General features: G+C 41.9%; 2 protein-coding genes across 2 annotated transcripts; both read left to right on the top strand.

The window, feature by feature from the left end:
* Positions 1 to 2856: 2856 nt before the first annotated feature.
* On the top strand, positions 2857 to 26713 carry insc (inscuteable). Its single transcript, XM_064690973.1, has 4 exons — positions 2857 to 3202; positions 20819 to 21111; positions 22199 to 23977; positions 25501 to 26713. Exons 2-4 carry the CDS (start codon positions 20821 to 20823, stop codon positions 26071 to 26073), a joined length of 2643 nt encoding a protein of 880 aa, XP_064547043.1. The 5' UTR covers positions 2857 to 3202; positions 20819 to 20820; the 3' UTR covers positions 26074 to 26713.
* On the top strand, positions 10342 to 15491 carry sktl (skittles). Its single transcript, XM_064690950.1, is given in 3 exon segments — positions 10342 to 11156; positions 13256 to 15174; positions 15177 to 15491. Coding segments are annotated over 2 exon segments (2085 nt in total). The 5' UTR covers positions 10342 to 11156; positions 13256 to 13259; the 3' UTR covers positions 15347 to 15491.
* Positions 26714 to 27081: the final 368 nt, after the last annotated feature.

Below are 27081 nucleotides of genomic sequence, written 5' to 3'. Positions count from 1 at the left end.
AAATTTTGTTTAAAGCAAGTTTAAAATTGTAAAACAAAAACTTAATTCAAGCATTTTTGTGCCTATAACGAAAAATCTAAATGCAAAATTCAAATAGAAATAGTTTTTGAGAAGGATTTATGCTTATTTCAAGTACTAAAATTCTTGTAGAAGAAAAACTTTTTGCTTAAATAAAGAAATTATCCTCTTTTTTAGGCTTAGGGATCAATTTTGAATTGGAATAAGAGTTATAAGAATTGAATAATGAAAATTGCTGGCAATTTGTATGGGAAAAACGTAGAGGTACGAACTCGACCCGAGTTTTTCTTCGAGTGAAGGCAGCTGCACTCGAGGCACAAGAGTAACTGTTCTTGTTGTTGTTGTTGCATTCTCTGTTGCAGGCAGTCTAAATTTCGTTAACGTGACAAAAATACATTGATTACATTTTTTATGTGGGCGAGGCGAGGGAGGAAAAACACGTGAACACGGCGACGGCACGGGCCGCGGCTCGAGCGCTGCTCACGTCTGCACACTTGGCACATTTGTCTACCGCTCTTCCTCTTCCTCTTCCTCTAACTCTTCTCTCCTTCTCAGTGTAAACATCTCGGGCGAAATATGCACGTAGATTCTAGTGTGTGTGTGTCTGTGTGTGTGTGTGCATCCCGTGCTCCTCTGCCTCTTGCTATCCTTTTCTAACCCTGTTGTTGTTGCGCTCACGTGCAGAGGTCTTTGAACTGACAAATTATATTGCTCGTCGAAACGAAATTCCTTTCACCGTGTGCACTCTGAACTTTCTTTATGTGCCCTGTGTCTTCCTCTGCACACATATGAATGTATCTACGTATGTGTGTGTGTGTGTGTGTGTGTGTGTGTGTGTGTTTGTGTGTGTGTGTGCTCTGCACGATTCTCTTCTTTGTAAATAGTTCGACATTCTTGTTGCAAAGTTTATTTTCCTTGCAACGACAACAATTGCCATACCCTATAGAAAAGCTATGAGGGGTATAACGTCTCTCAGAACTCTCGGCAGTCCAAAGCGGCAAGGATATAAATTTAACATGTAGTTCAAATTTGATGAATGGACGTCTTATATACACTGTAAATTAATATAAAAAACCTTAAACTAAATTAAATAATAGTATTTAGCATATCTTAAAATTAAAGAACAGTTGAAGGGAAGCTTTCATAAGGAAATAAGTTTTGAGGTCCCTAAGATTTAAGGAAATAAATATTGATAATAAACGCTATAAACTAGAATAAAGAATCTGTGTTTTTCTCGTAAGAGATTAAAGTAAACAAACAGGAATAATAAAAAGTGCTATACACTAGAATATATAAAAATACAATAATTTGTAATTTATGTATTTTACTTTAAGGATTAAACTGAACAAATAATGTTAATAAATGCTTTAAACTAGAATAAATAACAGTTAATTGTTAGTTAATTTATGTATTTTAATTATATACTCAAACTATTTTATATTTGCATAATTTACCTTCAGTCTAAGCTTTTTACAGGGTATGCGCGAGTCGTGCACTCTCTTGTCTTTTACATTCTCGCTTGTTTTCAATTTTAATTTGCTTGCGTACACACGCACACACACGTACACATACACCTGCATATGTCTCGGTGATTACTTCACCCACACTACCCCCCCCCCCCCCCTATGCCCTCTGCGTCTTGCTTTTTAACTACTTTCACGCACTCGCGCCCGCAGACGCACTCGAGAACGCGCTTTCCAGCTGAAAATTGTTATAAAATTGGCAAAATTGCTTTAAATTCGAGCGTGGGTGGCTTTAATTGTTTGCGGTTGTCAGATGGGCGGCGGTCATAATAATATTTATTACGAGTATTCAATTGTTTAATTGACGTCGATTCGTTTGGACTGAGACCTAAAGTGGGGCACGTGAAGAGCTGAAAAAGTCGATTAAAGTGACGAAAGTCGTTCGTCTACATACATACATACATACATATGTATATACTCATGTCTGGCTGCTTGATCAGCTACCTAAATGTTTACACAACTGGCCATAAACTATTGAGAATCTAATCAGCCATTCAGAGCTAAGAACTTGCGCAAGACCCGTTAACTTATCAATAACAACCAATATTTCGTAACGGAAATGCCTGCGCTTCGTAAAAGAGTTATTCAAACTGTTCGAGCAGCCCTCGCAGCCCGCCCAATTAACGTGTGCAAATGACACAACGCAAAAATAAGCGCCAAAAATTTGTGTAATTATGCAAGAAGAACAGACGCAGAAGAAGAAGAGCCAAAAGAATAACAGCAACAAGAACAACAACAACTCAAGGGATCAAGAAAATCACGACAGCTGAGAATCAAAAATGAATGGAATGCCGCGCATGCCCAGTATAAGAAAGGGAGAGAGAGAGAGAGAGCAAAGATCACACGCTCACACGCTCGCACTCTCTTTGTTGTTGTGCTCTCTGCACATTTGGTACCGGTTTAGGTGAGCGCACACAGCTGTGCCATACGTCACGGCAGAGCGTGTGATAAGAAACACAGCAAGAAAGCAGAAGCAGCAGCAGCGGCAGCGGCAACGGCAGAACCAGAAACCACCACGAACAACTACAACAAGCAATGGGGCGAACAATGCGCTGCATTATGCGAACTTTGTGTACAATATGAATAAGCAAACAACAACAACAACATCAGCAAGCGCAGCAACAACAATAACGCAGAACCCGAGTCAGAGGCAGACTGGGCGCAGCAGCAGCAGCTGCGCTTAGGCTGATAGCGCGTGTGCCCTCTCGCTCTCTCTCTCTCTCTCTCTCTCTCTGTGTCTTTCTGGTTCTCTCTCAGTGGCTTACGCTCTTTCACACGGCAGCGCTGTCTGTTAGCAACGTTGACGCCTCGGCACAGTCATTCGGCCGCAAACGTTCGAACAACGCAGACGCAAACGCTGCGATCGTCGCGTTTCATTCACAACAATTCATTCACCCGGTTTTACGTCTTTTCGTGTGCGTGTGTCCAACTCGCTGTTTACCGTTGCACAGTGTAAAACTATTTACAATATATATATATATATTTGTGGGTGTACCATCCCCAACACCCCCCTCCCTCACACTACTGTTTAATGTGTTGTGTTTTGTGTACCATATTCGTATGACACGTGCTTAAAATACATATTTCCCTCCGTATCAACGGCAATATAAACTTGGGATTACCTCGACTTTGTTTATCGATAACCGACAACAACAATAACGGTAAGTTTGCCATCAAGCTAATACAGTGAGAGCTCACTGGAGCGAACATCCACTTATTTAAATACACGTAAAGGAAAAGAGTGTTGGAAAACGTAATCACAATTTGTAGATTGTATCTAGATTTATTATTGGTTGATTTTTAAGCGCGCAAAAATTACAAAAAAATTACAAATTATTGAAATTGCTGTAGATACCTACTCAGTTATCTTGTCCGTCAGTAGAGTGTTTACTGTACCTATATTTATGACAAGTTTACGTTTATGCCTGACCCCAATAAGCAAGTGCTTGGGTTTACGCGTAAAATGCATATTTGTGGAGCTTATCAATGAAAATAAAAACATTTAATGTACCTTCTATTTAGACGCCCCTCATTAAAACAGTTGCCCCCCTTCCCCTCCTCCCGCTCCACTCTTATCGGTGTAATTACAAGCAATGCGAAGGACCCGCTGTGCCACGCCCACCACCCACCGCCCCCCCCCCCCCCGTTTATGACTCAGGCATCGTCATGTTTGGGGCGCGCGCTTTGTTTGCCTTTTTATTTATTTTTATTATAACTTTATGTTCTCTGTGAGGTTTATAACTTGCCGTAGATCCCATGAGTCATACGCAGCTCTGAGAAACCAAATGCGTCGGGGATAGCCTGGCAGATATGTGTATGTATGTATATGTGACCCCCTCCACGATCTCTCTCCCCTCTCCGATCATGAGTAGCCGCCAGAAGCTGCAGCAGAAAAAAGTTGACTAAGCCAAAAAGCTTGCTGGAAATGGGAATTACTTATTATGGAGATGCTTTGCGAAATGAGGAAGCTTGAACGGATTTTAGCACTACTATATAAAAAGCAATCTTCCCGAAAACAGATGTGTGGCTTTATCCCAGACTTTTAACTGTCAGAACTTGGTCTAAACTAAACCGACTTTTGATGAGGAATGACTTTTTGTTTATGATTAAATCTCTAGAATGATTCTTCTTTTAAGTTTCGAAGGGGAATATTTTGTCGAAATTCATGTAACAAATGAAAATCCAAAAGATTATATATATACAAATCTTAAACTATCATAACTTCCAGATTAATTCTGCTTTTAATCTACTTAATTAATTAATTAATAAGCATTGTAATCCTTAAAGGATCTAAGAATCTAATCCATAGGATCTCGGATAGAAATTCCAAACTATCATAACTTCGTCCAAACTGAACCGATTTTTAAAAGAAATAGCTCCTTGATTATGATCTGACCTCCACATTAATTCTGCTTCTAAGTAGATACATTCTATAAGTAAATTTTAGTCGCAATTCATGTAAAAATTCCAAAGGATATTATGAGTACAAATTTCAAACTATCATAACTTGTTCAAAACTTAACCGATTTTGCTGAGGATTGTCTTTTTGTTAATGATTTAAGCTCTAGATCCATTCTACATTTATCTTAAACAACTAAAAATGTTGTCGAAGTTCGTGTACAAATATTAACCTAACAAAATCCATATGGTTAAGGGCACAAATCTTAAACTATCACAACTTTTTCTAAACCTAAACGATTTTGTTGAAGAATAGCTTGTTGATTATGATTAGACCTTTAGTCTAATTATACAGCTAAATAGATCAATTTACAATTAAGTCTTTTTAAGATGCATGTAAAATTCATGTAAAAAAGGTTTACCAAAAAAATTCGACATAGACAAGAGTGCAAATTTTTCAAAAGTTATATATATTTCTTCTATAATAAGATTAATACTATAATTAAATGTTTGGTGTGATTTCTATAATCTAGAGACAGAGATAGAGATAGATAATAAGAATGAAATAAATATAGAGGTAGACACAGGGATAGAGGTAAAGATAGAAATAGATATATAGATAGATCTCTAACAATCTAGAACCAATATTTTCGCTTAATGTTTATGCATCCTAACTATTCTAAATTGTGAAGTCTTATAGCTCTGTCAAAATTTAAACTGATGCCAAAAAGAATTTAATTTTGATTTTCTTATTATGAACTAATTTTTCTTTAAAATTAATACGAATTTTTATAATTCTTTTTCTCGAATTTGTATTGAAATTATGAGAGTTCCATGAATAAACATCTGCAACCTTTGGAATATTTAGACTAAATCGAAAGAGTTTTTTAAAGAACCCTCGCACTCATAATTTCGCCCCTTTAATGAACATTTGGCACCTAATCAATTTGAAAGTCGTGAATAATCTTAAGTTATTGCAATTTATAAACAATTTGTTGTTATCTGCGCGAAATGAATTGCAATTGTTGATATTTTGATTAAGTTGGCTGGCAGCAAATTGTTGTGCAGCAGCAGCGGCATGTGGCATGCCACACGCGATTCCCACTGATTGCTGCTAAAGAGCAGCCATTTAGAGTAGATGCTGCTGCGGCTGCTGCTGCTGCTGCTGCCGTAACTGACCATGTCAGGGCGTTATTTAAGTTGATTACAAGGCGGCGACAGCAAGTGGCATGCAACACAGAACAGAACACACGGAACACACAGAAGGAAAACCAGTCGCAAGTTCAGTCAACTGTGCGACGGAGCGACATTCACATTTGGCCAAGATCCGATCCGTTCAGATCCGCCCAGATCCCATCCGATCCGATTCGATATCAATGACAATGAGCATTAGCTACCGTTAGTTCGGCGCTCCATAAAGCGAATACCGATGCGATTCTCGATTCTCGATTCTCGATTGTCGATTGTGGGTAATTATAGAGAATTAATGTTTGATTCGAGGCGAATTCATTAAAATTTCCATTGAAAATGCCAAGCGCGTTGCCCCTAAATGGATCGAATGCTTGGGGAGGGTCGCAGGGGCAGGAGGCATGAAGAGAGCGGGGGGGGGGGGGGGGGTACTTCTACTATTGACAATGCTTTGGCCTTAACATTTGGCCAAGTGTTCATAACTAACTTGAACAATGGCTGGCAATTGTAATAGGAGCCTTCTGTTTGGCCGCTTGTCGCTCCAGTGTTGAGTAATGTGCTTTGAGTCAGTGCGCCAGTGTTGGGCGAATTGCTTTGTGCTCTGTGTGTATGTGTCATAAATTTCGAGCATTGGCAAACAGTAAAATTCTATTTAACGGCCATTTGGCAATTGTTATTGTTGCATTACATTAGTTTATTGTTACAAATGTGTTTGCAATTACAAAAAAGCGTAATTCAATTACGAGTTTTTCTTATTATTTTTCGAATACCCTACGTGTGGGTGGGGTATCAGGCTTTTGGGATGGAATGCGACGTGATGTTCCAAATTGATGCATTGTAATTGCCTTTTTCTTAGTGCATAGAATGCAATTTTATTGATTAATATATACTAATTGAACATTTCTGCAGAAGTTGAACTAGCGACTTCACACTTGTTAGTTCGACGCTTACAAAAGTTAGCCGAAGGGAAGATTCAATGATTGCCTTTTGCTTAGTGCAAATCAAACTGAATAGATAATTGCATAAAAATTGCAAATTTCTGTAAGAGTTGAACCAGCGATCTTCGCATGCTGGTTCGACGCTGAGCCAAAAGAAAGCTGCAGTTAAAACTGCCGAATTGGTGCATAAAAACAAGCTAAAACATAAATATAACAAAAATGTAACATTTTAGCATAAGTTGAACCAGCGACTTTCCGTTTGCTGGTTCGACGCTGAGCCAAAAGAAAGGTGCAGTTAAAACTGCCGAATTAGTGCTAAAACATAAATATGTAAAAATGCAACATTTTAGCATAAGTTGAACCAGCGACTTTCCGTTTGCTGGTTCGACGCTCAGCTAAACGAAAGCTGAATAAATTAGTGCAGGGTATTTAAACTTGTCGAAACATAAGTATATGCCTCATTCATGTTCTTTCATATGAATCACAGCTTGAATTGAATTTCTAGAGAGCAAAAAAAAAATGTTGGGGTCGGACGGTTCACAGAGTCAAGTGTTAAACACGAGGAAGTTTTGCTTTTCACCCGCACTCTTGAATTGTGACCGCGTGTCCATTTAACATAATTGCGCAATTATTTAAAAACTGATTTATTATTTAATTGTTTGTCACTTGAATGACAACAATTAATTATGCAATTCGCAAAAAGTAGAATAAAAAGCGACAGAAAAAAGTGCAGAAAAAGAGCAGCAGAAAAAAAAGGGGAATTTTCTGTGCAGCGCATTAAATAAATAATTTGCATTATAATCAGTGCAACAGCTGCGAGGCGGGGCCCTGCCCCCTTTCACTCATAATATTAATAATAATAATTATATAAATAATAATAACAATTATGAAAAGCGAAACAGTTTTGGCAGCAGCAACAACAAACGGAACCGACAAATGGCAAATGCTTAACACAGCGATTAAAATTTATTGCGCTTATTTTGCATTTATTCAATTCGATTTATTTCCTTTTTTTCTTTCTTTTTGCACATTTTGCATTATTTTTATTTTATTTATCATTGGCCACTTGATGTCAAAACTATTTAAAAGCTGTTGCGGCTTCATAAATTGACCTGGCGATTAATTAAGTAAATCCGATTCGAAAGCCAGTCGAAACTGTCTCCATCTTCGGCCTGGCATGCAATCTATAATATATTTGATTTGATAAAAATAATAACAACAATTATCAAAGCAGTTGAATAGAGAAGTGAGCTCTTAGCTCGACTAGCAGATACCCTGTCATTAGCGCAGCAAACGCAGCTGAGATATTTTTGTCTGTCAATCGAATTTTTTGAATAGTTAAAGCTTAAATCTGTCTACAGTCCGATGTTTATGATATTTTAAGGTCTTAAAGAAGGCATCTAAGTGTTTGTAAATACTCAAAGTCAAATCAATAGCTCCATCGATATTTATCGATTTCGGTACAACTGTGCGACTTATCGATAGTTCGATGAATATCACTTGATCAGCTCACAAATGTCATTATTTAAAGATTTCGGTATAACTGCTCTCAAGCTATCAAATATCGTTATGTATCGAATTCATGAACAGCTTTACGACTTATCGATAGTTCGGTTATAAACACTTGATCAACTCTCACTTATCGATATGTATCGCTTCCGATAAGTCTGTCCAACTTATCGATAATTCGAATATAAATACTTAATCAGCTCTTATTGGTATTTATCGATTTCGGTATATCGATATTTATCGATTTCTGTAAAACTGTGCAACTTATCGATATTGCATTTAGAAAACTTGATCAGCTAGCCTTGATGTAAGATACACATAAACATTACGACTTCGAAGACTTCTCCTACTATTAGATACTTTTACAACACTTCCACATGCCCGCATTTTCATATAAGCCTACAAATTGAAGACAAATCAATAGAGAAAACCTGTGTCGTAATAATTCTCTTTTAAATCTGTTTGCATTAAGCAGAAGTTTTTTGCTTACTTTCTCACATGAAATCATGATTTTCATCAAATGCAGCCTGCTTATTTTTCCATCAGCTTATTTAAAAGAAATGAAACTGGGATAAATGCTGTAAAAAGTTTGACAAAACTACTCTTTTAGCTTTAATTTCTTTTGTAATGCTCGCATTCAAAAGTTCCATAAATAATTGTGGGGCCTTTCATTTGGGTGCGACGAACGCAACGAACTTTTAAATACGAATATTACGAGAATTTATTCAACACATTCGTAATTAATCGGGAATCGCTTTTGTTATCGACGTGATATCAAAATTCAAGCGACATGTTAAGACGTCTTTGGTCTGAGGCCTCGATTGTGTTTGGCTTATAGGAAAAGTGCCGTTAACTGTCGCCGTTCCAGCTGCTTCTGTTGCGACGCATGTTGCATAAATTATGAGCCGAATACCCTGTAAAAGTACACACAGAAGACGCAGTAAATACGAAAAGAACGTGAGATCTTCGAGAATTCCACGAATTTTCCACGCCTGCGTGTGGAATTGTCACGTTTTTCACTTGTAAAACAAAAGCTAAAGCTTGGCTGACTAGTCATAATTAAATTACAGGGTATTTGACTGTCCACAAATCATAAATATGTTTGATTTGCATTTGTCAACATTTGGATAAAGCGCAATTAATTAGGCTCCCGCAGCACATAACGAGAATCTAGCTGAGTATGGAATCCGATACCCTAAAACGATGTTAACTCAAAACCTGTTTAAAGTGGGCGAAAGAGAGGGGGGGGGGGGGGGCATCTAATAGCAAAACAACTTTATTAATATTTGTAATTTGCATATGAATTTGATTTGTCGGCACATTTGCCTAGCGATTCGCTAATTAAACAAAGCAGAGCCAACAAAATGGATGAAATTTTCTTCAATCACACGGAAAAGTAAAATTCCCCCTCCCCCCTCCCTCCTCCACCTAGCCCCTCACTGACCAAGCCCGCCCAGCACAATTGAACAGCTCAGCGATTCGGAATGTGCATAAATTTGAGCGCTTTTAAACACTGGTCGCGCAGGCACCTTTAATTGTTAATACACAAAACGTGTAATGTCAAGGGAGTGGCAGGGGGACGGAGGGGGGGGGGGGCGTGGCAATTGTTGTTCCCCGTCTGAGCTGCTGGGCATTTGTAATGAGACGTTTTTCTTTCGTGTTTTCGTTGGATTTTTAATGAGCCTCTATTAAAATTACTCATCACTGGTCACAAATATCGATTGCTGTATCCCCCATTTGTTTTGCTTCTTCTTCTTCTTCTTCTTAATCAATTGAAAATTGCGGCCGCAGTCGCTGCTAATGAGGCGCATTAAATTGTTGCTGTAAATTAACACCACAAAATGCGGCGGCTTTCATTTGGCAGCGTTGCTTGGCAGGCTTCAGGGCACACTTTGTGGCCGGCCTAATCTAATTAGTTAAGCCGCACTAAGCAAAATGCTTTTAGCTACCGTTCGCTACACACACATGCACACATATAATCACACACAGTCATTCAAATAGATATATATTTTAATTAGATTTTGGGGCATTTCAAAAAAATTAACGTGCGATTCGCAGTGTCTATCGACAGGGCTGTTGATCGTTATTTGACGCCGACAGCTAGATGGCGCCAGCAGTTGTTTATGTAGCGCAACACTGTTTGTGGGCACATTTTACAGCACTGCACGGCCTGGCCTAGCCTGTTGACTCAGTCGCGCGCGCACAGCTAGCTGCACTGCTCTAACCCACAAGCGAACCGCCGCTCGACGCAGCGCAACACTTCATTCTACAAAGTTGACTCACACTGCGCGTATGACTTGGCCAGCTGGGCTGCGGCGCTTCCATCGAAAAATAGAAATACAAATAAAAATAAAAAAGGGAAAAGGAAAAGAGAAAAGATTTCACTTTGTGTTCAATATCAATCGAGTGCCTAGAAAATTGTTGTTGTTGTATAGATGTGTGTGCGCGAGTGAGTTTCATTTTTCTAGGGGCTGCGCGAGACGTTCGGGGTCGTCATGCGGCTGCCGCAGTCGCTGCTACGCGAAACATAAAAGAAATTTGCTGTTTGCCGCTGCGCCGACGTCATCAGAGACACACACACAGACGCACACACTCACACAGACACTGCCAGACAGTCACTCATTGAAATTGTTGTTGGATTTTTGTAAATTATGAAAGCAATTTATCAACTGGAAATCTAACAACAAACAGCGAAGCTGCAGCAAGAACAACGCCAACTACAACAAAACGAAACGACGAAGAAGAAGCAATAACAGAAAAGCAGAAAAGCAAAAAAAAAACAACAAAAAGAACGCTCTCTCTGATCGTGCAGGCAACAACAGGAACCAGAGCTAAAAGCAGCGCAGCAGCAGAGCTGTTTGCATTTGTGTGCGTAAATAAAAGAGAGAAGCCAAATCGAAGAACTCGCACCGCTCAGCAGACGAGTTGGAGCGCTAGACGAGACCACTTCCAATACAAGCGCAGCAGCAGCGACTTGTTGCTCACTCACACACGCACACAGGCACGCTTTATACGAAAACGTTGTGTTGTTGTGTGCGTGCGTTTGACCTTTGGCGGCGTTTCCCCCAGAGCATTTTTGTGTGTAAGTACGCTAATAAATTTATTCAAATGGCAAAAAACTAAAAAAAAAAAACAACAGAAAACTAAAAGGCAACGCGTTTAATTGCAAGCTCATAAATTGTGTGTGTAAAACAAAGCAACAACAAATACGGCAAAACAATTGTAATCAAATATTTTCCATGACTGTTAGGCGTCAAACTCTGTTAACTCTGGGCTCTGTTAACTGTTACTTAACCTGTTTTGCAATAATTTATGATGTTATTTAATAGAGTTTGTGACGTTCTCATTCGGCGGATTCTGATAAGATAAAATGCCAGCCGCTGCTTAAGTTAACGCCCACAGTTTGGCATTCGCTAGGCCAATAAAACACTCACGATATATGCATACATATATATATCTATATGCTATATGCATACATATATTCATTCAGCAAAAATGAAATATATAATACGGAAAAACTTTCCGTTATTTTTTTTTAATGCCAAATATACATAATTGAAGAGCGTGTGTGACAAAAAGTTCAAAAATAAATACACGTAAAAGTTTATTTTTGTGCACATTTGCTTTCCATTTCTAAATCAAAATACATATATTTAAATGTTTTTAGCTACGGACAATTGTTATAATGGCTTGTTGCCATAATTTCAATTAAATTGTGTATTGTTGATTTTTATTGGCATTTTGTGTTTATTAATTGCAAAACATTTCCATGAAATTCCAATGACAAATGGAAGAGCGAATCACAGTTTGAATTACACTGCGCTGTTAGCTGTAAACCGTAACAGATCCACACTCTGGCACACAGTTTGACATGCACGGCGCACGCTTCATATTTGCTGTGTGCGTGCGATAAAATTGTTTGCAATTGTTTTCGTCGTTGTTGTTGTTGTTGTCGTTTCTTTTGCACATTGTGTAAACAAAGATAAGCAACGTATTAGGTGTTGGGCGCGGCTTGGCAGGGTAGGGGGGGGGGGGGGGGGAGGGGCAGGGGGTTTCGCATCCAGCTGCTGCTGAGTAAGTCAAGTGGGAAATAAATCCCAAGAAATAAAAGAAGAAGTACGCAAAACAGAGCAGAAAATCGAATGCAGCTTTGTCCGTTCAACTGCAGCTGATTTTATTTATTAATTTATATGTATGCACAGTGCACGTACGCTATGACGAACGCAGCTGCATAATAAATCAATATAAATAAAATATAAAAGTCATGCAATTGAAAAGTATTTATAAATAGGATTTGTGTGTAGTTAAAGGGAAAGTATTGAAATAAAATAAAAATAAAAATAGAAAGGCAATTAATTAAATTCATATAAAAAAATAATAAAAACAAATTTAAAATTAATTTAACTTAAATCAAAAGTAATAATATAACTGTCGATCCGAAAAAGTTAATGCAATTTATATAAAAAATAATAAAAAATCAATTCAATAAAAATAATTTTTTTTTCATTAAAATATGATTAGGGAAAAAAATTAATGCAATTTATGTCAAAAATAAAAATATATAAAATAAATTTAATTTGTATATGTAAAATAATAAATATTTCAATAAAATGTATTTCGAAAAATATTAATAAAAATACATAAAAAAAATATTATAAAATAAATTGTTGATGAAAAACAAATGCGATTTATATGAAAATTAAAAGAAAAACTAAGATAAATTAAATTTGCATTAAAATTAATAGTTTGTTTTTAAATCGAATAAAATAATGCAATTTATATAAAAAAAATAAATAACTTAACAAATTTCAAATTAATTTAGCTTGCATTAAATAATAGTTTTACTTTTCGCTACGATAAAGCTAGAAAAAAGCGTAAACAAATTAATTTAAATATTGCGAGATAATTTTTTCGCATTTTTGTAGTTCGACCTTGATTTGCTTGTTACGAGTGTGCACTGTACTTGGGGTTTTATTGTGCAATTGCAAACGTGACATATATATTTTTTTAGCCCACATCCGAGCTTAATCATCCACACAGACACAGGCACACACACACACACACACACAACAGTTGAGCTGCACAGTTGCGAGCGCGTTGCTTTTTTACAGTTTGAGAGTCATTGCCATTGGCCACATTTGTAGCTTGCCTCCACTCTAATCAATATATAATTTACCACAGCAAAATGGAGACACACATCCAGCTGGAGCTGCAGCCGCTCGAAAAGCAGCACAGCAGCAGCAAGGATCCGGCCGATTCCACGGAGGAGCAACTGGAGCAGCTGCAGCCGCTGCTCCTGACGCCCAAAAACAACAACAACAATGGCAGCTCGGTCAACTCGATACATGAGCAGCCGCAGCAGGTGCAACAGGTGCTGCAGGTGTTGCCCGCATTGCCGCCGAGCACACCGACGCCGCTGGCGGCCGGCACGTCGCGTCAACTGTTCAAAGAGGCGGCGGCGGCACACGGCGGACTCGACTCGCTGGCCTTGGTGCAGCAGGAGCAGAACTATATTGCGGCCACACAGCTGCCCATGCCGGATGCAACGGTCTCACGGAATCCCTCGACCACCGGCGGCCGGCACGAGAAGAAGATCGGTCATCGGCGGGTCGCCGAAGGCGGCGAGGTCACCTACAAGAAGATCCAGTCGAAGCAGATAATGGGCTCCATTCAGCTGGGCATACAGCATACGGTCGGCAGTCTGGCCAATAAGCCGAAGCGGGATCTGTTGATGAACGATTTCTGGGAAATGGAGACGATCGCCTTTCCGCCCGATGGCTCCTCGCTGACGCCGGCGCATCATTACAGCGACTTCCGGTTCAAGGTTTATGCGCCGATAGCGTTTCGTTATTTCCGAGATTTGTTTCACATCGAACCGGATGACTTTCTCATGTCGATGTGCGCGTCGCCGATGCGCGAACTATCCAATCCGGGCGCCTCGGGCTCCATATTCTATCTGACCGACGACGATGAGTTCATCATCAAGACGGTGCAGAAGAAGGAGTGCGAATTCCTGCAGAAACTGCTGCCCGGCTACTATATGAATCTCTCCCAGAATCCGCGCACGCTGCTGCCCAAATTCTTTGGACTCTACTGTTTCCACTACAACTCGAAGAATGTGCGGCTGGTGGCGATGAACAATCTGCTGCCGTCGGACATTAAGATGCACGCCAAATACGATCTGAAGGGTTCGACGTTTAGGCGCAAGGCCTCCAAGGCGGAACGCCAAAAGGCGAGTCCCACCTTCAAGGATCTCGACTTTGCGGAGCATCATCCGAATGGCATTTTCCTGGAGGCGGACACCTATACGGCTCTGATGAACACCATCAAGCGGGACTGCATGGTGCTCGAGAGCTTCCAGATCATGGACTATTCCCTGCTGGTGGGCATACACAATCTGGACATTGCGGCCAAGGAGAAGCGCGAGGAGCGCATTCGCAACGCGCGCGCCAAGCTGCAGCGACGCGAGGGCGGCGGCAATGTTGCCCCGCTTGCCACGGACGACGATGCGCCCGAGGCGGATCAGCTGAACCAGCTGCAGCCGGTCTCCTCCTATGCCTCCATACCGGGCACCTCGGCGTCGGCGGCGGCGGGTCTGAATCGGACGCGCAGCATGAATCGCCAACGTCTGGTGGCCCATTCGACGGCCATGGAATCGATTACCGCCGATCTGGATGCCACGCTCGAGGAGGGCGTGGACGAGCCCAAGGGCGGCATACCAGCCCGCTCGGAGAACGACGAACGCCTGATGTTGTACATCGGTATCATCGACATCCTGCAGTCGTATCGGCTGGAGAAGAAGCTGGAGCATACGTTCAAGAGCATATTGTATAATGGGGACACGGTGTCCGTGTGCCGGCCCTCGTTCTATGCGAAACGCTTTCAGGACGCGATGGGCAAGCAGGTGTTCAAGAAGACGCCCACATTTCCGCTCAAACATTCCCCCTCCAAGCGCAAGACATCCGCCACCCAGCTGCGCACCCCGCTCACCCGCACGCCCACCCTTGCGGCGACGCCTGCGAACAGCGGCAGCGGAGCGGCGCGTCCCGTTGCGCTGAACATGCTGTCGGGCATGTCGACACCGCCGCCCGCTTTTGATGATATCTCCGAGGAGGACATCACCGCCGGCGCCTCGACCACAACGCTGCAGCAGCGCACGAGCCTTGGCCATATGTTGCCGCATCCGCATCCGCGCCTCCAGTCGCCCTACTCCTACGACAGTTCGATGCGCAGCAGCAGCGCCGCCCTGACCAGCGACGACTACAGCGATGACGAGGAGTCGAACGCGGGCGGTGGTCAGGTGCGCCTCCAGCTGCAGCCGGATCAGCGCAACGGATTGAGCGACAGTCGCCGCGCGTCGCTGCAGCGCGCTCTGCACCTGACCAAGACGACGGTGCAGGTGACCACGGTCGGTTATGTCGAGCAGAAGCAGGAGCAGAAGGAGGTGGAGGTGGAGGTGCTGGAGCTGGAGCTGGAGCCGGAGCGGGAGGCACTGGCGAATGGCAAGCCGGGCAGCGTGTTGCATGCCACAAACAAAACGAAGCAAATCCAGGCGCACAGCTACACGTCCACGCTGATGCTCAAAGCGGCGCCCGAATAGCACCTCCTCCTCCCATATACACACCTATATATATATATATATATTCCGTATCCATATCCATATCCACACATTGGTGCTGGCTTTTCACCTGTGTGTGCTGCGTGTGGCAGGCGCGACGCTCGTTTATCTTGATTAAACAAATACCAAAAACGAATATGTGTATTCGATATTGAAATTTATGTGGCGCGTTTGTTAATTGACCCACCCCCCCCCCCCCCACACACACGCACACACACACACACACAGTTACACACAGGTGTGTGCTCGAAACGTGCAAAAGATTTTCCCCATTTTCTTTGCCGTTTATTAAAATTTACAATTATTTTTTTCTTCCTTTTACCTTTTATTTGTGTTCTATATACAATATTATTTTTCCAATTTTCCTCGTATTTCTTGATGATATTATTGCGTTTGTATTAGGGGAAAAAATTTGCTGGAAATTTCCGTAGAAAATGCTTTTTGTTTAGCCGCAATTTTGACATTGTTTAACTCTGTATTTGTATTATGAAATGCGTTTAACTGTATTCTAGGATGCGAAACTGTACATATCTATATGTTTATCAATAATAAATAAAACTATTAACAAAATGAAGTGTGAGAAAGTTCTTTGATCCGAATAAGATCGATATAAACCCGAAAGCTGTATTTGGAAAATATATTTAACTTACTTTTTCGTTAAAGAAAATGCGCAAAAAATTGCATTTAGTTTAACTCAAGTCGCAAAGTGCTCTTAAAATAAGCTCAAAGTGGATTACTTTAAGAAAATCTATAAATATTTAATTTTTAACTTTTTTTGTAGAAGTTTTTCCCAGTTTTATTCCCGTCCCGTGACGAAATTAGTCTGGCAAAAATATTGCAGACCTTAAATGTTTGTTCTTTTTTTTTTCTGGCCTCATAAAAGTCGGATATTATGCGCGTAATTCCCGTAGTCGTAGCCGGACAATAACAAGTTATATCCTTCACGTGCTTTTATTATTATATTTTCACGTGCGTAAATACCTTTTGTTTTTCATACCCTGTACCCATTGGATAGGTGTTAAAAAGGGTATATTGGTTATGTGTATTTGTATGTTACAGCCGGAAGGAAACATCTCCGAGGCCATGAAGTATATATATTCCTGATCAACAGCAAAAGCGGGTCGGGTGTATAAGCGGGTCGATCTCAGATCCTACAAGAGCTGGAGCCTTGAAATTTTGAAAGTAGGTCCTCCTAGTGCCAGCGCATCCCCAGTTTGCCTGTCCGATAATCGATAACTTGCCCAAGTTTCACAGCAATCGATAAAAATCGATAACGATATTCTGTTCTTAGCGCAAATCCCGCACCAAACTTGACACGTATCTCCCAGAATAGTTTTTACAGATCAAGTAACTTTCACTTCAACTCAAGCTGCATTTGCTGTTGTTAGCAGCGTGTGCAGGGTATCTCCTAGTCGGGCATTTTCAACTACAGCACCCTTTGTTTTTGCCGGCTTTGTATCCGGAAAGTGCTTTAAGTGCGCTGACAAATATTAATCGCCCCCCGATATATATATTGTTGCTGCTCACTCATTTGTATTAAGCTGTCTCCCTCTCTCTCCCTCACTCCCTCTCTCTCAGTCTCTCCCTCTCTCTCTCTCCGTGCGTCGATAAATCACTTAATGATTTTCCATATTGGTATTAAGTACCGTTAATTTTTATCGCCCTGCTGCAAGCGTTGCGGCAATCGCGCCATATTTATTGCGCAAGCCGAAGCAGAAGTAAATAATTTCAATAAATGTTTAAAGCTCAAACAATGAAATTAATCGGCCCGCAAAACCTTTGTTAATTTGTTAAACAAATATCAATGATATTTATTCTGTGCATAACTAATGCAAACTATGATTTAATAGCATTTAATAGATTAAATAAATATGTGCGCAAAGTTAAAAATTAACAATTGAGAGTGCCTAAGTCGGAAGTGCCCGACTAGGGAATACCCTGCACTTTCTTCTACCAGGGGCAATGAAAGATACTTGATCTGAATAAACTATTTCAGAAGCTTAATAGGACTTCGATATCGATTCTTATCGATTGCTTGCAAAGTAATCGATTATCGGACAAAGTCGTGAAGCGTGTTATAGGTTCAGGCTAGAACGACTCGGCTCTTGATGCTGATCAAGAATATATATATACTTTATGGACTCGGATCTGCTTCCTTCTGCCTGTTACACACATTTACACAAAACCAATATACCCTTTATACACGTTTTCAATGGGTACAGGGTCAGTGCAGATAATCAGCCACGTTGCACTGACAGAAAATACGATGAAAAGGCATACAAGAAATGTCTGAGCGTCGGACCAGCACGCGAGCGGTCGCCAGTTCAAATTCAGAAATACTTTTAATTTAGTTAAATTTGTTTATTCGGCTTGTTATTAAACACAAAAGAAAGCGACGATAATTAATATTTGGAGAGGTCGCAAGTTCAAATTAAGCAATAGTTTTAATATCTACATTTGCTTGTCCAATTTGTTATCAGACACAAGAGAGGTCGCCAGTTCAAATTAAGCAATAATTTTTATTTTTTAATTTGTTATCAGACGCAAAAAGAAAGCAACAAGAGGAAATGTTTGGAGAGGTCGCCAGTTCAAGTTCAGGAATCGCAAGAAAAGGAAGAATAACAAAGTTTAAAGAGAATAACTCTATTAGATCAACAGATATATTTATTTATACATATATATGAGATATATATATGTATATATTACTGCTGATATTTTTGTTGCTTGCAAATAATTGATATTAAAAATGTTATTTGAATTTGAACGCGCTGCTCGAGCAAAACATTTGCTTTTATTAATTCAATTTGGCTTTTCTTTACATTTTGTGATTGTTTTTATTGTTTCGAGTGCATCCATTTGGGCATTTTATTTGTAAATATTTACACAGCCAGCAATACGAAATACGGAATACGAAATTTGCATTAAATTTGCGCTCAACGTTTTTTATGGCCAAATATTAAATGTATTTTGCTGAAATATACTTTGTAAATATTTGCGCAAGTGCCAAAAAAACAGAAAAAAAAGAGATGGTCGAAAAATGTTTGCATACTTTTTGCCACAGTCAGCCAAATGCAATTTGGTGGCAATTGCTGCGTTTTAGCCGCCAGACAAAAATGTTTGTTACATTGTAATTATGCTAAAAACAATAACCGAAAAAGCAGTTAACCAGGCTAAAACAAGCGAAAGCCGCAAACAGAAGCAAACTATTCGAATACACTATGCACAGAGATATATGTATATTTTGCTGTCAACGCGGCAAAGCCGCAAAAATTATTTGCGAGTCGCATAAACCCCAAAAAATGTTTGCAAATGTGCGGGGCATAATTACTTTATTTCATTTGCATAATATAGCGTAAATGCTTTTGGCCAACATTTGCATTTACAGCTACGGCACACAAACAGCTGCTGGCCGGGACAGATCCGGGCCAGGTCCGGGTCCGGCTTCTGGTTCGGCCTGGCAAAGAGTCATTTGGGCTGTAAAATCTGCATAAATACCTGGCCACAATTTGGCATCACATCAATTACTTTGAAATTATAACACAATTATATATGTACTACATTTGGACAGACTCGAGCGGGACAGAGCGAGAGAGAGAGAGAGAGGGAGAGCGAGAGAGAGAGGGAGTTGGGAATCTGTTGGTGCTGTGGTCCTTTGGCCTCATTATGTCTGCCATATGTCAAATGCCATTTTGATAACAGCAACTTTGCATTAAGCCTGCTTCTGAAAACCCCCCTCCCTACATCCCCTTCCCTTTCCACTCCCTCCTTCTCTAAACTAAAACCTTAAACAAATGTTCTGTTCAGGGCTGACTACGTGTTTGATATGCATACTAAGCACGAGCACGACACGAACACGAGCAAGTTTTGTATAAAATAAACACAAAAAGTGTGACCAAGTGCTGTTTATTAATAACATACTTGTTTGTACTACAAAATACCAGAAGGACTTACTTCGTGCTTGATATGTATACTAAGCACGAGCACGACACGAATACGAGCAAGTTTTGTATAAAATAAACACAGTAAGTGTGACCAAATGCTGTTTATTAGTAAGATACTAGTTTTTTACTAAAAAAATACCAGACTTGCTGTCTGCGTGTTTGATATATATTGAGCGTGAGCACGACACGAACACGAGCACGATTTGCTTGAAATAAACACAAAAAGTGTGACCAAATGCGGCGTATTAAAAAGATACCTGTTTTTACTACAAAATACCAGACTAGCTGGCTTCGTGCTTGATATATATTGGGCATGAACACGACACGAACACGAGTTTTTCACTCATTCATGAAGCCAAATTCTTCAAATTTTCTTCAATTTATCATCAAATATTTTATATTTACATACATATTTTTTTATTGATTGTAATTAGGGAATTTATAAATATTTATTTTAAGTTTCGGTTTCTGATGAATACGCGCTTAAAACCAATTTGCTTTGTTATTTTTAACCACCTTTTCGTTTAAATGTTTTCCCACACGAACACGCACGCAATTCGTGCTCAAGCACGCGCTTATCTCTCACCGTAGCTTTTTTTTTGTTTGTCTGTCCTGTTCTTAAATTGTGTTAACTGACATCTCGTTCGGGTCAGTTAGTTGAGCAAACGCGCACACAAACAAACAACAAAGCTCCGCCGAACTCCAGAGCGCCCAAAAAAGCGCCAGAGTGCCCCGGAGCCGCAAAGTCAGACGTAGTATATTGATTAAAATAATGATTTGTGTCGCTGGGCGGAAATTTAATTTTTTCTGTAACGGATATTAATATATGTATTGTATGTGTGGGTGTATCTCTATACGTGTGTGTGTGTGTGTGTGTGTGTGTGTGTGTGTGTGTGTCTGGTCCAGACCTTATTTACCTTGTGCGTGTTTGGTTTAAAAGTTATTCGGGCCATTGGCAAAGTTGTTGACATTTGGCCAATGCCAAATGGGCGTTCGCCTCTGGGGGGCGTGTTGAAAGTAAATGAAGCGGGCGTCAATTGCATTAAATTTAATGAATTTAAAGCGGTTCTACAAAATGCGGCAATTTATTATTAAATGATTGACACACAACTGATTTGCATGATAATCAACTTTTCCCATTCTCCTCTCTCTCTCTCTCTTTATTTTGCGTTATCTGTGCGGCAGGCATGTCCTTTCAGCGCAGCTACAGCAAGGTCTGGTGGGGCTCCGATAGCCAACAGACGGGCAGCAGCAGCAGCAGCAGCTTCACCAGCGGCGGCCTCTACTCGCATTACAATTACAAAGTCGGCAACCAGCAGATGGCACAGCCGCAGCCCGCATCGCTGGACAGCGCTCTGCAGCGGCATCTGGGCCAACAGGCTGGCAATTTGTCCAGCATACAGGAGGTGGACGATGAACAGAACAGCTCCAAGATGTCCTGGCACAAGCACGACAGTCCCGGCAGTCTGCGCAGTCAGGTGCGTTATCAAAATATATATGTACATATTTTCAGCAGCCCCTCAAAATGCAGATTAAGCGCGCGTCTTCCCATTTCCATAAACGAAGCGTTTTTCTTGCAAGCGAATACGTTTTCTATTTCCTATTATTCCTTCTCTTAAAACATTTTTAGTTCATTTTGTCATTTGGTTTCCTCTATTTAATTCAAGTGCTGTTCCATTCCAATGTTCCTAATTCCTTTTTAGGATTTGCTGTTTCGTCTTTATCGTAATTCGTGTCATATTTCCTTCCATTCCCTCTTTCAGGCCACATTTTCGCCATTTTGTGGTCATTTTTCCCCCTAAAAATCTTGAGTGATGTTTCATTCCAACGTTCCTGTTTTATTTTTACCGAAATCGTTGTTAATTTCCCTTTATTTTCTCTTTTGAAACACTGAAATAAACTTAGTTTACTCTTGTCAATTAAATGATGTTTCATTCCAACGTTTCTGTGTAATTTTCGCATTTTATTGCTTAACTTTTAACGGATTTCATGTTATATTTTATTCTATTTCCTCTTTTAAAACCTTTTCAACAAACAAAATTAAGTGATGTTTCATTCCTGAAATTTACTTCTAACCCATGTTTAAGCCATCCTTTTACCATTAAATGGTTATTTTCGCTACTAATCTAACTCAAGCTATGTTTCATTCCAACGTTCCAGTTTCATTTTCACAAATTTCGTGTATATTCCGTGTGCTGAGCCCCCAAATAGCTGGAACGCTGAAGGGAAATATAACGTTGGAATAATACATAATATAAGTGTTTCATTCCAACGTTTCAGCTGAAATATCCTCCACATCTTCACGATTCTTACTTATCTTAAACTAACATTTCGTTTGATTCCAACGTTCCTTCCTGACTTCTATTCTGATTATTATTATTATTTATTTCCCTTTTTAATATTAATAAATAAATATTACAACTTTCATTAATGTGCCTTGCCCATTCCATTCCACCTCGTTCCATATACATTTCCTAACCCTTCCGCTAAATGGAAACACGCCCAATTAACGTTATCTGTGCGCTAATCTCAAAATTTGCTTGCTTTTGTTTGTGCCGCCCGCAGGACTCGGGCTTCTCGGACAACGAGGAGCAGCACAATAGCCAGACGGCAACAGCTGCGGCTGCCACGGATGGCGGCACGCCCACTGCCTCGCCCACATCGTTACGTTCGGTGGCCACGCCGCCCACTGTCATCCGTCGCGTGGGCAACTCGTCCTTCTACTCGCCGCTGGTCAGCGTGACGCGTCGCATATCCTTCAGCGGAATGCAGACGACACCCAAACAGACAGCTGCGGATGAGGATCTCGAGGAGCTGGAGGTGAGTCACAGTCGCCTGTTTGTGCAGCTGGATAGCCTGCAGCTTGACGACGATAAGCAGTTGACTATCAACCCGGCCACGCCCCCGCGCCCTGCAGTGCGACGACGCAAGCGCCTGGCGCGCAAAGCCGCCAAGCTGGCGGCCGAGGAGGAGGAGGAGCACTCGGCCAGCGACGGGGAGACGCCCATAACGCCGCCGCCGCCGTACAACAACGAGACCGTGTACCTGGGCGAGGCGCCGCCGCCCTACAACAACGAAACCGTTACCTTTGGCAGCTTGGAGCGGATTGGAGAGCACGAGGAGAAGGAGGAGGAGCCGCTGTCGCCGCTGCGCAGTTGCTTCACGGCCAGCACCAGCACGCCCAAACCCAAGCCCAAGCCCAAGTCGAAGTCGAAGCCGGCAGCACAGTTGCAGGCGGCGCACAGCTGGCGCTCGGAGCAGCGCTGGAACTGTGAGCCGGAGGTCATGTGCATGCTGCAGCACAAATCGATTGCCCAGGAGGCGTACAAGAACTACACGATCACGACGAGCGCGGTGGCCAAGCTGATGCGCCAGCTGCAGCAGCAGGCGCTCCAATTGCAGTCGCACTTCGAGCGCTGCGAGCGCGTCCTGAGCGGCGCCACGCAGCCGACGACGTCGCTGCCGGAGGCGCTGGCGGGCGCCACGCAGCTGCTGCTGCATCTGGAGGAGTTCACCGGCGTGCTGGAGCGTCGCAGCATCTTCTTTAATGATGCGCGCGTGGAGCGCAGGCGCTACGAACAGCATCTGGAGCAGATACGCACGGTGGGCAGGGATACGCGCTATTCGGTGGAAAGGCAGCACTATATCAATCTGGAGTCGCTGCTGGACGATGTGCAGCTGCTCCGGCGGCATACGCTGATCACGCTGCGGCTGATCTTTGAGCGGCTCGCCCGCATCCTGGTCGTGGCCATCGAGCAGAGCCGCTGCGATCTGCTGCTGCGCGCCAATATCAATATGCTGGCCACGCTGATGAACATTGACTACGACGGCTTCGGCTCGCTGGCGGATGCCTTTGTCCAGAACGAGGCGGTGCGCGCCTTGCTGCTGATCGTCCTCGATCACAAGCTGAGCTCGGTGCGCGCCCTGGCGCTGCGCGCTCTGGCCACGCTCTGCTGTGCCCCGCAAGCCATCGCCCAGCTGGGCAACTGCGGCGGCATCGAGATTGTCCGCGATATACTGCAGCCGGGCGGCGGCAGTCAGGAGCGCGGCGCCATCGAACGACGCGAGGCCGTCTCGCTGCTCGCCCAGATCACGGCCAGCTGGCACGGGCCGGAGCATCGTGTGGCCGGGCTAAGGGACTGCGCCGAGACTCTGGTTGCCGGGCTGGCGGATCTGCTGCAGCCGGACTGCTGCGAACAGACGCTGCTGCTGTGCGCCGCAGCACTCAACAATCTCAGCCGGATGGAGGTCACCTCGCACTACTCCATCATGTCGAACGAGGCCATCTTCAAGCTGATTTCAACGCTCGAGCATCAGGGCAGCGGCATCAGCGTATTTCTTTATGTAAGTAGCTTTTTGCCCAAAGGACGACAGGGCTGGTAGGCAGTTGTGCTGTGTGTGGAACTGGTGTGGAACTAGTGTGAACTAGTGTGTGAACTAGTTTGTGAATTAGAGTGTGAACTGGTGTAATTTTGTAATAGATAGATTGAGGTATCCATCAAGCCCAGGGAGAACATAGAACTTAGTACTCAAACTGGAACTGGATACTTTTGGAACTAGTGTGTGAACTACTAGTTCGTTCTGACAATTTCAAAACAGGTAGATTGAGGTATTACTCAAGTCCAGGGAGAACCTAAAGCTTAGTACTCAAACTGGAACTAGATACTTGTGGAACTAGTGTGTGAACTAGCAAGTGAACTACTGGTTCGGTTTGGGAACTTTGTTACAGGTAGTTTGAGGTATTCATCAAATCCTCGGGGTCCCTAATATCTAGTATTCAAAGTAGTTAAAGTGGAACTAGCAGCTATGCTGAGTGTGGAACTAGTGTATGAACTAGTACGTGAACCACTGGTTTTTGGGAACTTTTTTGCAAGAGTTTGCCAAGTTCTGGGGGAGCCTAATATCTAGTATAAAAAATAGTTAAAGTGGAACTAGCAGCTATGCTGAGTGTGGAACTAGTGTGTGAACTACTGGTTCCATCTGGGATGTTTCGAATAGGCGGCTTGAGGTGTTCATTAAGTCCTGACAGAGCCTGGTATTCAAAGTAGTTAAAGTGGTTTTATGGTTAGGATTCAAACTGGAACTGGTTAGCTGTGGAACTAGTGTATGAACTAGTATGCGAACATCTCATGCGTCCGCGGCCATTTATTTTAATAAGCTTGATTATTGCCAAAGTCCATTCAGTCTTTCAATCGGAGTAGCTCTTGGCCTACGATGGCTGGGGAACTAGTTGGTGAACTACTGGTTCGTTCTGGTAAATTCCTTGGGATATTCATCGTGTGTTTCAAGTTGAGGTTCCATTCCTGCTTCCATTTCAGGCTTAATTCATTCTATACAATTTACAGTTCCTTTTCGGAATCGGTTCCAGTCCTGCTTTCGTTTAGTTCCAATTCCAATTGCACTAGTTCCATTTCGCATTGTGGATGTCATTTGGATTCATTTCCTTTGGTTAAGTTATGCCTATGTTAATCACTTTGCATTCTCAGGCAGCGTCAATGTAAAATTTGGGAATAAATTGAAGATATATTTGGAACTATTTGTTTACACTAGTTCCATTCAGCATTTCTTCAGCCCTGGTCGTGAGCAATTTTATTGAAAGCATTGCTTGTAGCTCGTAAAATTTATTTGTGCATTTGCAAAGCAATTTTTTCACAATCTTGGCCACGATTTTTCATTTGCCTTTGGCTCAACAGACACACTCACACACACACACACACACACCCGCACACACACACGCACACACACTGGCAGATTGACCGCCTGCTGCTTGTGAGCATTTTCTCTCTGCTTCCTTTTCTTTATTTTTGTTGCTCATCAACATTTTTTTGTGTCCTTTTATCGTTGTACACACACACACACACACACAGGAGCAAATCGTTGGGATGCTGCACAACATGTCGCTGAACAAGAAGTGCCACAGCCACTTGGCCAATGGCATCATCATAAATTTCATCACGTCCGTTTACCAAACGGAATTCTACAAGACCTACGACTCACGTGCCGAATGCGATGCCCAGCGGCGCAGCATTAAGGCGATACTCTATACGCTGACACGGCTTGTCCAGGACTCGCATCAGCTCGGCGCCGAGCTGCTGGAGCAGTGGCATCTACCGGATCTGCTGCGACAATCCCTGGCAGCGGCCGGACGCTCGTCCAGCTCGAGCCAGTTGGATCAGAGCGGCGGCTACAGCGGCGACATTTCGCATCTGGCGCGACAATTGCTTCAAGCACATCAGCGGGAGCAGATGCTGCTGGGCGTGGGCGTCGGCGTGGGCGGGGGCGGGGGCGTGGCCGATGGGTCAGCATTTAGCAGCAGCCACCAGACGCCCGAGGCTCAAGCGAGCAGCAGCAGCAGGACAACAAGGACAACGAGGACAACGAGGACCTTGCCGGCGACGACGTTGAAATTGAATTTAACACGTCAGGAGAGTTTCGTCTAGTTTTTTGGTATTTTTTTATTATTTATTTTTTTTTTTTTGGGTGTTTGCCACAGCAAAACCACCTGAGTGGCTGCGTCTGGGGCACGTTCCGCTCGGTCCGAACGTGCGTCAAGTGTTATTGCTTGTCGGGGCACTGCGTGACCCATTTTTCCCCATATATACACACACATCCTGGCTCGATACTTATCCTTAGACCAGCTTGTAAATGTAAAACGAAGTAATTTTTATATTTTCGACCAAGCAGAAGGCATAAGAAATACAAATTGTTCTATTTTTTCTTTTTTTTTTTGGTACTTTGTACACTTTTGTCGTGACAACAAAAGTGCTTGAAAAGTGCATTGCTCTCTCTCTCTCTCACTCTTCCTCTCTCTCTCTCTCACACTCACTTGTAAATTTGCAGCATTTTGCAAGCTCATTGTAAATATTTTCATACGGCAGTAAAAACCAAAATTTCTATTTTTAGTCAATTGTTGTGCCAAATAAAGTGTCCCAAAATTCCAGCTGTTAATTTTGGGCAATTCTATTGTACAGTTATATATATATATAAATAATTGCTATATATGCTTAAATATAAGTTTAGTTTTAAGAGAATTATTAAATGAGCTCCCTTGGCGTCGCTTTTCTTTTCACATGCCACAAATATTTTCCTTTCTTTTCTTTGCTAACGATAAAATTTTCCATGAATAAAATTAATTACGTATACGAAATGTAAATGTCGCTTTTTCTTTAAATATGCTTTATTTTAAACGCTTTGCTGCGTGTGTGAGGAAAATATTTGAACTAATAAATTAGCTTGCAGTTAAAATCAATTTTTTAGAGCGAGGGTAGCTTGAGAAGTTAGTGTTAGTTAAGCTGGCCAAATAGTTATTGAGTTTTGACCGAGTTATGGTGGAGGGAAGCTTTGACCTATTTGAGGGTACCATGAATTTTGACCAAAAATAATGTTTCCCGGGTTTGATGCCAAATTGATTTAGAGCCCAAACTATGAAGAAAGAGCCAAAACTCGTG

This window comes from Drosophila montana, unplaced genomic scaffold (genome assembly GCF_035044405.1).
Source record: "Drosophila montana isolate Dmon_TW-CO22-7 unplaced genomic scaffold, ASM3504440v1 contig_3319_1, whole genome shotgun sequence".
NCBI lineage: Eukaryota > Metazoa > Arthropoda > Insecta > Diptera > Drosophilidae > Drosophila > Drosophila montana.
Note: the sequence above shows the minus strand (reverse complement) of the source record. Positions and strands in the feature narration are given on the sequence as shown.